General features: G+C 44.5%; 1 protein-coding gene across 3 annotated transcripts in view; it reads right to left on the bottom strand.

The window, feature by feature from the left end:
• Positions 1-13,483, bottom strand: part of LOC137026698 (interleukin-17 receptor B-like) — a 31,549-nt gene extending 18,066 nt beyond the window's left edge. For 2 of the 3 annotated variants that reach the window (XM_067394129.1, XM_067394131.1), the window contains exons 1-7: positions 13,353-13,483; positions 13,255-13,276; positions 12,991-13,116; positions 10,089-10,201; positions 9,615-9,738; positions 5,949-6,094; positions 370-432 (exon numbers count right to left, since the gene is read on the bottom strand). In XM_067394129.1, the coding sequence (XP_067250230.1) occupies positions 370-432; positions 5,949-6,094; positions 9,615-9,738; positions 10,089-10,201; positions 12,991-13,116; positions 13,255-13,276; positions 13,353-13,439 (681 nt within the window). In that variant the 5' untranslated portion in view covers positions 13,440-13,483. The remainder of the gene's footprint in view (positions 1-369; positions 433-5,948; positions 6,095-9,614; positions 9,739-10,088; positions 10,202-12,990; positions 13,117-13,254; positions 13,277-13,352) is intronic. The other variant, XM_067394130.1, reaches the window with a different exon arrangement.
• Between the last annotated feature and the right edge of the window lie 2,288 nt (positions 13,484-15,771).

Genomic DNA, 15,771 nt, shown 5'->3' with positions numbered 1-15,771 from the left:
CGCTGCGAGGCGAGCAGCTGATGCATATGATTGCATGCCAATGTGCAATAGCTCGTTTTAGTTACACTCGAAGTAGATTTGCCTCTCTAGCGAGATTCCTATTCGTCGGTCTGTCCGACGTACGTCGAACGTGACCGACTGAATGGGAACCAAATACATAATGATAAAAATGGAATGCATAAGAAATAAGACCATTGCATTAGTATTGGCTCTATATGAAATAAGTGACAGCACATTTGCTCCATCCCTTTCAATCGATTGCCTCTGGCTTATGGTGATAAATATTGTGTTTAGTCATGTGTGTTACCTCAATGGTGTTTTGTATTGTTTTGTGCACCTTCTATATATTAGATCTGATATTATAGTTACCCATATTGTAAGGTCTTCACAGGGACCCGTGTATTCCAGTTCTACTTGACATTCTTTGCATCCCTGTAGAGCCAACAAACAAATATGAAGGAATGACAGAACAGGCAGAAAAAATGTTTTACTACACCAGCAGAACTTGTTTTACTTGTTTATACTTAAAACAAGTGAAGAGAATCTTATGCATATTATAAAGATATTTTATTTGAAAACAAGTCTGTCACAGACACGCCAGGCTCCACCTCACCACAGTACCCACGCACCCAATCACCAGCTTACTAATCACCGCCACCTGCATCTCATTCACTCTGCAATCACCAGCACTTCATAACCACCACACTCACACACACTCACTGTCCGGTCTCGTTTGCAATACCTTGTGTTTATGCTTACCTTAAGGACTCCCCTTCATCATACTTACCTGCTCCAGCGATCTCCTTCATCTCCTTCGTCTCCTGGTCCCTTCGTGTGCTTACCCTTCTGTGTGTGTGAGTGTCTCCAACGTCTCCCTCCATCTCACTTCAGCTCCTGGATTATCTACCATACAAGGACAGTATTACTCTCTATTCATCTCTCAAGAACCCGATAACAGCCATTTCCACTCTGTGTACTCATATTGTTCCAATAAACTCACCTGGATTGCTTTTATCTCTGCCTCCGTGTCTATATCATAACAGAAGACCGGACCATAACAACTAACGGCATGAGTACAAACGATCCATTCCAGGAACTCGTGGACGTGCTGCGTCGAGCACTCACACCACAGCCCTCAACATCGTCATCCCACAACACGGCTGTCTCCGCACCCACCAGCACCACTCCTTCACCTGCATTCACCGCCAGTCCCATGGCCAAACCAGCGCCCTACTCTGGATCGGCGGAGGAATGCAGCGGATTTCTTCTCCAATGTGAGCTGGTCCTGGAGATGCAGCCGCACCTCTACACCACAGACACGGCTAAAATAGCGTTCATTATTTCACAACTGCACGGGAAGGCTCTGCAATGGGCAGATTCGTTGTGGACCCAGAAAGGCCCAGTCGTCCAATCCTATTCGGCGTTCGTCTCCCACTTCCGGGAAGTATTCGGGAAACCTCTGACTGATTCCTCGACTGGTGAGAAACTTTATAATCTAAAGCAAAGAAACCTATCTGTTAACGAATATGCCTTGCAGTTTAGAACGCTAGCCGCCACCAGCGGATGGAACGAGCAAGCCCTCATCACCACGTTCCGTCAGGGGCTGGAACCCTCCGTGCGGCTGCATCTCGCTGCATACGAGGACTCCATGGGATTAGAACGCTTCATCCAACTCGCCATCCGCGTGGGGTCCCGTATGCAGTCGTGCATTCAAGAACACCAGGGCCAGTCATCCACCACTAACCTCCTCCGTCGGTCCGAACCCGTCAGCTCCCCAGAACCAGCCAACGAACCCATGCAAATTGATCACTCTCGTCTCACCCCAAACGAAAGACAAAGAAGGCTGGCCCTGAATCTCTGTCTCTATTGCGGAACAATGGGGCATAATCTCTCCACATGCCCAATCCGTCCTCCTCGACCCGTGGTGAGTGCAATACTTCCCTCCATTCAGAAAATGAAACCACTCACTACAACTGTAACCCTTACTGCTGCTAACATCTCTGTTCCAGTGGTGGCGCTCCTTGATTCAGGGTCAGCCGGAAACTTCATCTCAGGCACCCTCTGTAGACAACTCTACCTTAAGATCTCTCCTTCACCGACGAGCTATCAAATCCACTCCATCACGGGCAAACCCCTAAGCCGCAGACACATCCGTCACTGCGTGGGTCCACTTCAACTCAGCATCGGTATCCTGCACACTGAACACATCCATTTGCTGGTTCTGGAGGAATCCACCGCTGACGTGGTTCTAGGGCGCCCGTGGCTGGAACAACACAACCCCAACATCTCCTGGCGCACGGGCGAAGTCCTGAAGTGGGGCGATCACTGCTTCCCAGACTGCTTCCCAGCGCTTCCTGTTCCAAAATCTCCACTCTCCAAGTCTCTTCTCGTGAATGCCACGTCCATCGAGAGCCCTGTTGAGAAGCGCTCCGTGGATGTTCCCCCTGACTACGCCCCCTTCAGCGACGTCTTCTGCCCGCAACGCGCCTCCAAGCTTCCTCCACACCGGCCATGGGACTGCGCCATCGATCTGCTGCCGGGTGAACCAGTGCCCAGGGGACGCATATACCCCCTGTCCATACCGGAGGAGAAGGCCATGGAGGAATACATCAAGGAGGCACTCGAACAAGGTTACATCCGCCCGTCTACTTCCCCTGCTGCTTCAAGCTTCTTCTTCGTGGCAAAGAAGGACGGAGGCTTGAGGCCCTGCATCGATTACCGTGCACTCAACAAGATCACTATCAAGTTCCGATATCCACTTCCCCTCGTCCCAGCGGCCCTGGAACATCTCCGCGGTGCCACTGTGTTCACCAAGTTGGACCTCCGCAGCGCGTATAACCTCATCCGGATACGTGAGGGGGACGAGTGGAAGACCGCCTTCGTCACGCCCACTGGACACTACGAGTACCTCGTGATGCCGTATGGCCTGGTCAACGCCCTCCGTATTCCAGGATTTCATCCACGAGGTGCTCCGGGAGTTTCTCCATAAGTCCGTTCTGGTTTATATAGATGACATCCTCATCTACTCCCGGAGCTTGGCCGAACATCGCCACCACGTTGCGGAGGTCCTCCAGCGCTTACGGCAGTTCCATCTCTTCCTCAAGGCTGAAAAATGCTCATTCCACCAACCCTCCGTCCAGTTCCTGGGGTACGTGATTGATCACAGTGGCATCCGGATGGACGAGGGGAAGGTCTCCGCCATACAGTCCTGGCCCACTCCTACCACCATCAAAGAACTCCAAAGATTCCTAGGTTTCTCCAATTTCTATCGCCGGTTCATCAAAAACTACAGCACAATCGTCAGTCCACTCACCAACCTCCTCCGTCACCAGCCCAAGTCTCTGTCCTGGTCTCCATTAGCCACCGACGCCTTTGAGACCCTGAAGAAAGCCTTCACCACCGCTCCCCTCCTCGTCCACCCTAACCCGGACCTCCCGTTCATAGTAGAGGTGGACGCATCTACCACCGGAGTGGGAGCGGTCCTTTCACAGCAGCAGGGGACACCAAGTAGACTCCATCCATGCGCCTTCTTCTCCCGCAAGCTCAACCCGGCGGAGGTCAACTACGACATCGGTGACCGCGAACTCCTGGCCGTCAAGCTTGCCCTTGAGGAGTGGAGGCATTGGTTGGAGGGAGCTACTCACCCATTTCAAGTTCTCACTGATCACAAGAACCTCGAATATCTGAAGGCCGCAAAGAGACTCAACCCTCGCCAAGCTCGCTGGGCTATGTTCTTCTCTAGATTCAACTTCTCCATCTCCTACCGTCCTGGTTCTAAGAATACTAAGGCTGATGCCTTATCTCGCCTCTATGCTCCTGAGGAAAAGCCCGAAAAACCTGATACTATTCTGCCGGAGTCCATCTTCGTGAGCCCTATCCAGTGGTCCGAAGAAACCATTCCCTCCGCCAATGCCTCCACACGCACTCCGCCGGGTTGCCCACCGGGCTTGCAGTACATCACACGGGCACGTCGCACTCCACTCCTGCACAACGTTCACTCTTCACTTGGCACTGGTCACCCGGGGGTCAAGGAGACCCTCTCGTTGCTCAAACAACGCTTCTGGTGGCCCAACATGGCCAACGACGTCAGGAGGTACGTGCAGGGCTGCAGGGAGTGCGCCATCTCCAAGAGCCCACGCCATCTTCCCACCGGCAAGCTCCTTCCTCTGCCCGTTCCTGAGAGACCCTGGTCCCACCTGGGAGTGGACTTCGTCACCGACCTCCCCGAGTCTGACGGTCACACGTGCATCCTGGTGGTAGTAGACCGCTTCTCAAAGTCCTGCCGATTAATACCCCTGGAGGGTCTACCTACCGCCATGGCCACCGCAGAACTAATGTTTAATCATGTCTTTCGCTATTATGGATTACCTGAAGACATCGTCTCCGACAGAGGACCCCAGTTTATCTCCCATGTCTGGAAAGCCTTCTTCTCCCTCCTGGGTGTGACCGTCAGCCTATCGTCTGGATACCATCCTCAGTCGAACGGGCAGACGGAACGGAAGATCCAGGAGATCGGCCGCTTCCTGCGTACCTTCTGTCACGGCCACCAGAACTCCTGGAACCAGTACCTGGGTTGGGCCGAGTACGCACAGAACTCCCTCCGCCAAGCCTCAACTGGACTAACACCCTTCCAGTGCGTACTCGGCTACCAACCCCCGATGTTCCCCTGGGACGGGGAACCCTCCGACGTTCCGGCAGTCGACTACTGGTTCCGGGAGAGCGAGAGGGTGTGGGACTCAGCTCACCACCAGCTGCAGAGAGCCCTGCGCAGACGCAAGATGGCAGCCGACCTTCGTCGCTCCGAGGCCCCTGACTACCAGCCGGGGCAGAAGGTCTGGCTGTCCACCCGGGACATCAGGATGCGTCTGCCCTGCAAGAAGCTGAGTCCCCGCTTCATTGGCCCATTCACCATCCTTCGGCAGATCAACCCCGTCACCTATCGTCTCCAACTCCCGGCACAGTATAGCAGAATTCACCCTACATTTCACGTGTCCCTACTCAAACCTTACCACCCTTCTGTTGTTCCCTCCACAGAGCCTGACGTGGCAGCCGCCGAGCCCCCCCTTCCACTTCTCCTAGAAGACGGCACAGCCTACGTGGTCCACGAGATCCTGGATTCCCGGCGCCGTGGTGGTAAACTCGAATACCTCGTGGACTGGGAGGACTATGGTCCCGAGGAACGCTCATGGATTCCCAGGAACGATATCCTTGATCCTCTTCTGTTACAGAACTTCCATACCAACCATCCAGACAGACCTGCCCCACGACCCAGGGGAAGACCACCACGACGTCGGGGTCCGCGGCCCTCAGGAGCGGGCCGTGGGAGGGGGGGTACTGTCACAGACACGCCAGGCTCCACCTCACCACAGTACCCACGCACCCAATCACCAGCTTACTAATCACCGCCACCTGCATCTCATTCACTCTGCAATCACCAGCACTTCATAACCACCACACTCACACACACTCACTGTCCGGTCTCGTTTGCAATACCTTGTGTTTATGCTTACCTTAAGGACTCCCCTTCATCATACTTACCTGCTCCAGCGATCTCCTTCATCTCCTTCGTCTCCTGGTCCCTTCGTGTGCTTACCCTTCTGTGTGTGTGAGTGTCTCCAACGTCTCCCTCCATCTCACTTCAGCTCCTGGATTATCTACCATACAAGGACAGTATTACTCTCTATTCATCTCTCAAGAACCCGATAACAGCCATTTCCACTCTGTGTACTCATATTGTTCCAATAAACTCACCTGGATTGCTTTTATCTCTGCCTCCGTGTCTATATCATAACAAAGTCTTTGTATCTTATGCTGTATGGGTTTTCAAGTAAATTTATTTAAAAGATTTTTAGATATTTTATTTATTTACTTATTTTCCTGTGGGTTGCAGTGTTGTTTGTGCTTGGAATTCATTTTAGCATGAAATGAAATGTTGAAGAGGAACATACCTCTTTTTTCTCAACAGTTTTTAGTAGATCTCCTTTTTTTGTCAGTTCGATGGTGTATCTGTCCGCCGCAGAGCTCGCATTGAAGTTCACCACTATTTTATCATCATGAAGGACTGAATAAATCTGAGCGTTCCATTGGACTTTAGCTGGGAAATAAATCGAACAGGGAGAAGAGCAGTCAGTCCCCAAATCACTGAAAAGGTATTAAAAGTATTAAAGTGGAGTGTGTGTCAGCCTGCAGTGTTTGTGCTCCAGACATTCCTCAAATGAAGTGTCTTGCTGAAAGAGATTTGCTGTTATTTTAATAACTGATCAGATGCACAAATTTAAGCTGCTGGATAAAACAAGTGAAAAAGTCCCACAGACATACATTGATGGAGAAACCTGTAACGACAAATCAGACACTATTATTTGTTATATTAAACTAATAATTATTTAAAACTTTATTTAAAAGTTTTATTGCCCTGAAGTATGTGTGTGTTGAACGTAGAGAAGCAGAGACAGAGACACAGAAAATCTCCATCTTTCCTGCATTTTTCCCACAGAACACAGACTTTCCTGCATTAATTTATAGACAGACAGTTCTATAAATGAACATGCACATCCCCAGGAAATGGTATCCATTATTACTCTTGTTGTATTGTACTCACAGTGTATTCACATGTTTTATGATACATTTAAAGTAACTTCAATTATGCCATGTTTAGTGTCTATGGGTTCGTATTGAGAAGATTTAAATGCTTGTGTATACGGTATGTGTCACAGACACGTCAGGTTCCAACGTCACCCAATCACAATGCACACTGGTCCTTGAGATGCAGCCGCACCTGTACCCGAGTGATACATCCAAGATTGCTTTCATCATTTCTCAGCTCAGCGGCAAAGCATTGAAGTGGGCCGATTCCATCTGGTCCCAGCGGGGCGCTGTAACCCAATCCTACTCGGCGTGCATTCAAGAGCACCAGGACCAGGCACTTTCCAACATGCTCCTCTGTCGATCCGAACCCGTCAGCACTCCAGAACCAACCCAAGAGCCTATGGAAGTGGAAAACTCTCGTCTTTCCTCCGAAGAATGCCGCCGTCGGCTGACCCTGCATCTCTGTCTGTATTGTGGAAGCCCCGGGCATGTGATAGCTGCATGCCCCACACGACCACCGCGACCCCTGGTGAGTGCCATTATTCCTGCTACTCATAAAATGAAGCCACTCATCACTGTCGTCAATCTTACTGCCGCTACTGTCTCCCTTTCAGTGGTTGCGCTCCTCGACTCAGGCAACTTCGTCTCCGGCGCCATCTGTCGGCAGCTACGTCTCAAGACCTCTCCGTCTCCGACCATCTACAAGATCAATTCAATAACCGGCAAACCCCTGAGTCGTAAGCGTGTCCGCACCGTGGCTGGTCCAGTTACACTCCGAGTTGGTCTACTCTAGTTGGTCCACCGTCTCCATCGCCTGATCTCTCTCTCTACGCCACGTCCATCGAAAGTCCAGTTGAACAACGCTCCATCGACATCCCCAAGTGTTACGCCCCCTTCAGCGATGTCTTCTGCCCGCAACGGGCTTCCAAGCTGCCTCCACACCCGCCATGGGACTGTGCCATCAACCTGCTTCCGGGTGAACCAGTGCCAAAGGGTAAGATATACCCACTCTTCATCCCGGTGGAGAAGGCCATGGAGGATTACATCAAGGAAGCCCTCGCCCAAGGTTACATCAGCCGTCTACTTCCCCTGCTGCTTCCAGTTTCTTCTTTGTGGCTAAAAAGGACGGAGGCTTGCGGCCATGCATTGATTATCGCTCACTTAACAAGATAACCGTCAAGTTCAGGTATCCCCTTCCTCTCGTCCCAGTGGCCCTGGAACATCTCCGTGGTGCCTCTGTGTTTACGAAGCTGGAGCGTGTACAACCTCATCCGGATACGTGAGGGGGACGAGTGGAAGACCGCCTTCATCACCCCTACTGGCCACTACGAATATCTTGTAATGCCGTATGGTCTGGTCAACGCCCCCTCCGTATTCCAGGATTTCATCCATGAGGTGCTCCGGGAGTTTCTCCATCGCTTCGTCCTGGTGTACATCGACGACATACTCATCTACTCCCGGAGCCAGGCCGAACATTGCCGACACGTTGCGGAGGTCCTCACCCATCTTCGTCAGTACAACCTGTTCCTCAAGGCAGAGAAGTGCTCCTTCCATCAACCTTCCGTCTCATTCCTGGGTTATAACATCGACCACAGTGGCATCCGGATGGACGAGAGGAAGGTGGAGTCCATCACCAACTGGCCAGAACCTACCACCATCCTAGTCGTTGTGGACCGTTTCTCAAAGTCTTGCCGTCTAATTCCACTCCCAGGATTACCCACTGCCATGGAGACCACCGGAATACTCTTCAACCAAGTCTTCAGATATTTCGGAATACCAGAAGACATAGTCTCTGACCGAGGACCCCAGTTCATATCCAGAGTGTGGAGATCGTTCTACTCCCTCCTAGGTGTGGCCGTCAGCCTGACTTCCAGATACCACCCGCAGTCGAATGGGCAGACGCAAAGGAAGGTGCAGGAGATTGGCCGCTTCCTCCGTACCTTCTGTCATGACCACCAGGACTCTTGGAACCAGTTCTTGGGTTGGGCCGAGTACGCCCAAAACTCTCTCTGGCAGTCGACTACAGGACTCACACCATTCCAGTGCATACTCGGCTACCAACCCCCAGTGTTCCCCTGGACAGGGGAACCCTCAAAACGTACCTGCAGTGGATTACTGGTTCCGAGAGAGCGAGAGGGTCTGGGACTCAGCACACCATCAACTGCAACGAGACCTGTGCAGATGCAGGATGGCAGCCAATCTTCGACGCTCCAACACTCCAGTCTTCCAGCCTGGTCAGATGGTTTGGCTGTCCACCCGGGATATCAGACTGCGTCTGCCCTGCAGAAAGCTGAGTCCCAGGTTCATTGGCCCATTCCCAATCATCAAGCAGGTCAACCCAGTCACCTATCAACTCCGACTTCCACAAGGGTATCGTATACACCCCACTTTCCACGTGAAAGCTCACCACCCTTCTGTTCTTCCCACAGGACCTGACGTGGCTCCCGCCGAGACCCCCCCCCCCCCTTTTTTGGCATGCTTTCGAAATGACAAATGAGAGTCTTAAATAACCCCTATTTAAAATCAGAGACGACCTTAAGCTTTTTCCTTTAACAAATACATCAGGATGGGGAGTCACTGTAGATTTTACTGAAGATTGTACAAACAGATTATATTCGAATGTACATATGAATTACTTAATTATTTGTTTTTAGCTCGCACATAAAGAACTGTGTCATCACAGACAGAGTAAAGTCAGGCAAATCCTATATAACCCCCCATCTATGAACTGAACAAAAGAGGGCCCAAAATTGAACCTTGAGGAACTCCGATATTACAGTTAAGATATGTTGATTGACGATTACCAACACATACACTTTTCTTCCTGTTTGATAAATATGAATTCATCCATTAAATGGCATCAATAGAAAAATTAGAAGAGTGTGAGCTCTGAAAGGAGTACCTCAATCGAAAGCCTTCTTTAAATAAATAAAAAAATCCTGCTCCTAGTGTCACGTTCATGGTTTCAAACACAGCTCAGAATATCATATATTTCAGTTGAAGATGATGAAATGAAGATGAAAACTGACCTGTTTCGAAAGACTTGATATAATTGTCCTCCTTTGCAGGTAGTGGTGGTAGGTTATAGGCCCAGATGGTATATGTGTTTGAAGGACAAATGGGTAAATTTGACACAGTGAAATTGAACCACAGCTGTCAATCAAGAAAAGAGTGAGGTTAGGAATATATCAATGTTTTCTGTGATGCTCGATGTCCTTTGACTGGCACTGTGATGTTGTAGTAAAGGTACTGATGACTGTCTAATGATATTAAAATGAGGCTCTCATCTGATCCATCTTCATAAGACAAACAAATGATGTTCTTCCTCTGTATTTTTGTCTTATTTTTCAGTAAAATATTTGAGTAATTAAATATTTTTTTTGTAGTAAAGTTGTCTACAGTAGTATCATGAATCAATGTTTTTCTTTAAAGCATTTAAAAGAGATTTCTGGCATCTTCCTCATTCTGTTATGAAATACGCAGTGTGATCGGCATATATTTACCTGTTGTAGAGCATTGAGATTGTGCTTTGAGGTAAATGGAGGCTGGTATTCACATCTATAAAATAACTCTGAAGTAACCTGTATCCATGTGCTTTTAAGAGTGTGAATGGTACCTAAGAAGAAAATATTCATAACGAATTTATGCAACAATGTACAACTCAGTCTAAAAAATGTGAAAAAGAATATTTTTGGTGCACCAAAAAAAACAAAATAATGACTTATAGTGGTGGCCGATTTCAAAACACTGCTTCAGGGAGCTTCGGAGCGTTATGAATCAGTGTATGGAATCTGCTGTTCAGAGCACCAAAGTCACGTGATTTCAGCCGTTGACAGTTTGGCACACGATCTGAATCATGATTTGACACACTTGCTGCATCCCAATTTGCATACTATCCGTCCTAAATAGTATTCAAGAATTAATATGTCACAAAGCGTATTATGTTGAAATGAGTATTCCAAAGATACCCGAATGGTGTGCTTTTTCCAGTTAGAATTCGAAGTGCAGATCCGTGCACACTTCTAACGGCTAATATTGCCCATAACACATTGCGCTGTGGATGAGGAATCGATTAGAACTACAAACACGAATAAAAATGTGTCAAAAAACTACAAACATGACGGATATGCCAGACCGACGGTTAAGCAGAGCGGTTAACATAAAGGGGCTTGAATGATTAATAATCAGTATCTGACCTGACGAAAAGATATTTATTAAATGTTATCCACATTACATTTCATCTGCAACAGCACTTTACACTTTATAACGATGTGTTTGGTCATTAACTTTTAAATGTATCATTATGCAAAGATGAGGAGAGTTCTCTGCATGAAAGACCCACGACTGGCAGATAAACGTGTGACTATTTCTCTCCGAAACGGTAGGAAATTAAATTTAATTGAATGTTGAGGATTTTATCTGTGACAAGATGACTGACAGGACAGTTTAAACAGTTACAGGTTGCGTAACTAAGCAACAGAACGTCCATTAAAGACGCAATTATGACGAGGTAGTATGTCCCAAAGCTTGCATACTCTCAGAATAACACAAGACGTGTCACTCGTATTGTTTTGAATGGGAGAAAGTGTAACACGCAATATGGCGGAATAAGTCCCGCCTTCTAAATAAGAGCCAATCGCTGACTGGTAAAGTCTTCGCGTCACTTCAGCTGCCGTTAGAATCACCGGTTTCTATAGAAACAGTCAGACGCGCGCCTCCGGAGACGCGCATTTAGGTCTGCGTATGCGCATTAGCTTGATCCAGCCTGAAAAATACTTTTTGTTTTGTTTTGTCATGATTCGAGTGTTTAGAAACTAAATTTATGAGCCGGTTGTTGTTAGATTTCATTGGTGATTTCAAATATGAAATTTAATCGTATGGTTGGCGAACAGTTTTGGAGAATTTGATGTTTCCCCATTCAAAGAGATTGCATGATGCCCAGGATGCCCGAGAGGCGTTTCAAAGATGGCCGCCGAGTGAAATGACTTGTCTTAAAGGGACTTTGATACTCTTCTACTACACACTCAAAAGTATGTACTTTTTCTTTACAAAAACAGTACATACTTTTAGGACGTAGCCTAGTATAAGTAGGCGAATAGCAACTGATTAATTTATGCTCCGAAGCTTCCTGAAGCAGTGTTTTGAAAGTGGCCATCACTAAATAAGTCGTAATTTTGTTTTTTTTGGCGCACCAAAAATATTCTCGTGGCTTTATAATATTAATATTGAACCACTGTACTCACATGAACTGATTTAAATATGTTTTTAGTACCTTTATGGATCTTGAGAGAAGAAGTGACATTACTCCCTATGAAGGCCTCACAGAGCCATCGGATTTCAACAAAAATATCTTAATTTGCGTTCCGAAGATTAACGAAGGTCTTACGGGTGTGGAACGACATGAGGGTGAGTAATTAATGACATTATTTTCATTTTTAGCTGAACTAACCCTTTAAATTTTAGTTTTGGACCTGAACCAGCTTGGGGTAGAAGTGTTTGTTATGATCCATCTGAATCATTATCCTTCTCTAATCACTGCTGTGCTTTTGACTCTCAGAAACACATCAAACCTCTCATCTCTATCTCATCCTGCTGTCATTTTAAACAGGAAGTCAATGTTATCTTCAAAAGACTGAGCTGATCTCCACTTCCTCCCTCTCAGGACTGTTGGTAACTCAAGAATTATACTTCACAGACATTCTATTGTTACCCACATGATGAAAACATTAAATGCAGTAACAAGCAAGCTGACTGATGTCAAATGTACTCGCAAAAAATGCTGTTCTTACTTAGAATTTTTGTCTTGTTTCCAGTCCAAATATCTAAAAATTCTTAGATCAAGAAGCATTTTCTTGACAAGTAAAACTTATTTTTCCCAAAAACAAGAAAATAAGTCAAAATTAAGTTTTTCCTTAAAACAAGCAAAATAATCTTAATCCAAACTGAAAACAAGATTATCTTATTCTTGGTTTGAAATAAGATAATTTTGCTTACCCCATTGGCAGATTATTTTGCTTGTATTAAGGAAAAACTTAATTTAATCATTTTTACTTGTCAAGAAAATGCTTCTTGATTTAAGAACGTTAAGATATTTAGACTCGAAACAAGACAAAAACTCTAAGTAAGAACAGCATTTTTTGCAGTGTACTCGCAGAATATTTGAACAATCAAGCTTCAATTGCTTTTAACTAACAAAAAAATCTTGTGCCAAATAAAAACTAAATTCTAGTGAAATTTATATAATACAAAACTTCTAAACACACAAAATACAATTTCAACAATCACTTCTGGTTGATGTACAGATGTACGACTGATCACACATTTACAGCCCAAACAGAACTAAATAAAAAAAAACTGATTTAAAACTGAGTTAATGTAATAAATGTAAGATGTGATGTCACTTACTATCCACATTAATGGCCCATCTTATATTGAGTGAGGTTTGAGATTCACTCAGGTCCGCAGACACAGCATGTAAGGGTGAAGGGATAGACTCATGAGACGTATACAATTCTATAGGGGTCAAATCTGCTTAAAAAATAAATAAATAAAATTATGGGGGGGGGGGGGGGTTGAAAGAAAGAAAGAAAGAAAGAAAGAAAGAAAGAAAGAAAGAAAGAAAGAAAGAAAGAAAGAAAGAAAGACATTTGTATGTTCATGAACACTCACCTTCTTTGCGACATACAGAAACCTGTAATCAAGGATTTAATAAATTACTGATCAAAATATTTGCATTATTATTTCTGTTATGAGATTATGTTACTTACTATACTGTGAGAACTGCTGTCAGAAGTTGTCCACTGGATTAATAAGACAAAAGCAGTGATTTCCCTCATGAGGTTCAGAAGATCCATCTGAACAGACTCAATCCAGGAACGACAGTCCAAGGCAAACTTCAGATTCTAATTATTAAAAAGTCTGTATTCAACTGCCTAATTCAAACAGAAAACTTAAAAAATTCACATAATGGATTGCAAACCACCGCTTTTTGGCAACAAACCTTCTTCAGGGTCCAACCTTGAACACAAGTTGAAATGAGCAGCGTCTCTGCTTTATCTCTTCTCATGAAACGCCCACAAATCACATGAACACAAGAACAGATTTACACAGCTCTGCTCACAGATCTCAGTTCCTGTCCTCTCTGTCTGTCTATCTATCTGTCTGTCTATCTGTCTGTCTGTCTATCTATCTATCTATCTGTCTATCTGTCTGTTATTCATTTAAGCCATTAGTTTAAACTTAAATACTGGAGAGAATAAACCATAATAATGATCGTAATATAGGCTATAGCGCACGCATAAAGCTTGCACTAAAGAACCGGCAAAAGTAATAATTATGAATGTGATAAAAAAAAAACAGCAAGGAGACATTTTAATTGTTTATTAATAAAGTAATATTTTCTGAATCAGTGTCGGCTGCAAAGATGAAGTTGACATTATTGACTCTCATCATCTCCTCATATACTGGACACACCTAGAAAGAGAATGCACATTTCATTCGGATAAGGCTACATAATCAGAGTAGCCTATTTCTTTTCATTTTTAGATATTTCAAGCTTTCTATAGATATATTTCTCATGTCTGCTAGGCAAGCAGCTTATACGTTGAGTTTCGGTTCATTTCGCCTATAAGTCACGCTCCAGTACACACGCCAGTGATCGCGCCGGCGCCTCCATGATTATATTGTCTGCTATATTTGCTTCTTATTTATTAAATCCAGGCAACTGGTTGATGAAACATTGATTAAAATCAAGATACAATTTTTACAAAATGAAATTCACTTTAAAGAGAGGCTTTTTACAAAACAAAACTTAATGAAGTTGTCAAAATCATGTCTGACCCACTCCAATATTCCCGATATATTGCGCATCTTATGATGCATCTTACTCATGCTGTTCACATTTCATTATCAAATAGATGAATTTAAAACATAACATATAGGACTATTTAAACATAAATATGAAACTACATTTTCTTTAATGGCTACCAACACGTATTGTACAGAGAAATTTCAAAAGCAAAAGCGGATCATGAGTCAGGAGTCGGATCAAGAATAATTTATTCTTAGACTTAGATTTAATATTGGGGACATTGAAGTTATTTGACCTATTTAATTTTTTTTTTTTTTTAAGTAACGCAATAGTTACTTTCCCTGGTAATTAGTTACTTTTATAGTGATGTAACTCAGTTACTAACTCTGTTACTATTTGTGAGAAGTAACCAGTAACTATAACTAATTACTTTTTTAAAGTAATGTGCCCAACACTGGTCCTCTGTCTTTCTTTCTGTCTGTCCGTCTGTCTGTCTGTCATCTGTTTGTGATCTCTCTTTCTGTCTGTCGTCTGTCTTTCTGTCTGTCTGTCATCTGTCTGTCATCTCTCTTTCTGTCTGTCTATTTGTCATCTGTCTGTCTGTCATTCCTCATCAGCAGGTTCTGGCTGCAGACTTGCACTCACATCAGATACCTGCACTTTTATCTCACATTTCTGAATTTTTTTCTTGCAATTGCAAGTTTATGTCACACAATTATGAGAAAAAAGTCAGAATTGCCCGTTTATATAGATAGATGATATAGAGATACATATAGTGGTATAAACTCGAAATTCTGACATTTCTTAAAAAAAAAAAATAAATATATATATATATATATATATATATATATATATATATATATATATATATATATATATATATATATATATATAGATTAAAGTCACCTTGAAATCAAAATTGACAATCCTTTTTTTTTTTTTTTTTTTTTTACAAAATGTTGCAATGTTTATTACAAATGATCTATCCGTGCACATCATTATTTTTTTTGATTCATGTAAACTCCAAAGGCCACAATAGAGAAGAAAAGACTGTCGCAACTTCCTGTTTCATGCTGACTTTTACTATATATGTGTTTGTCTCAGCTTGTGAAAAAGCTACTTGTGGTGAACTTTACCATCAGTGTTATTGTTGTGGATGTGGTACGGAACAGATTTTTAACAGCACTGTGGCTTTGATAATTCAGTAGAAAAGGGTAGTTAGATTTACCGGTTTAAATGTTTTTTGTTTGTTTGTTTGTTTGTTTGTTTTTTAATTTACAGGTTCTGTAAATATGTTTACATTTATATTGTATACAGAATTATTCTGGCAACCACAGCTGACAGTTTTATTTTATTTTTTTTCTGTAAAAACAACA

This window comes from Chanodichthys erythropterus, chromosome 9 (assembly GCF_024489055.1).
Source record: "Chanodichthys erythropterus isolate Z2021 chromosome 9, ASM2448905v1, whole genome shotgun sequence".
NCBI lineage: Eukaryota > Metazoa > Chordata > Actinopteri > Cypriniformes > Xenocyprididae > Chanodichthys > Chanodichthys erythropterus.
This window is presented reverse-complemented; position numbering and strand designations above follow the sequence as displayed.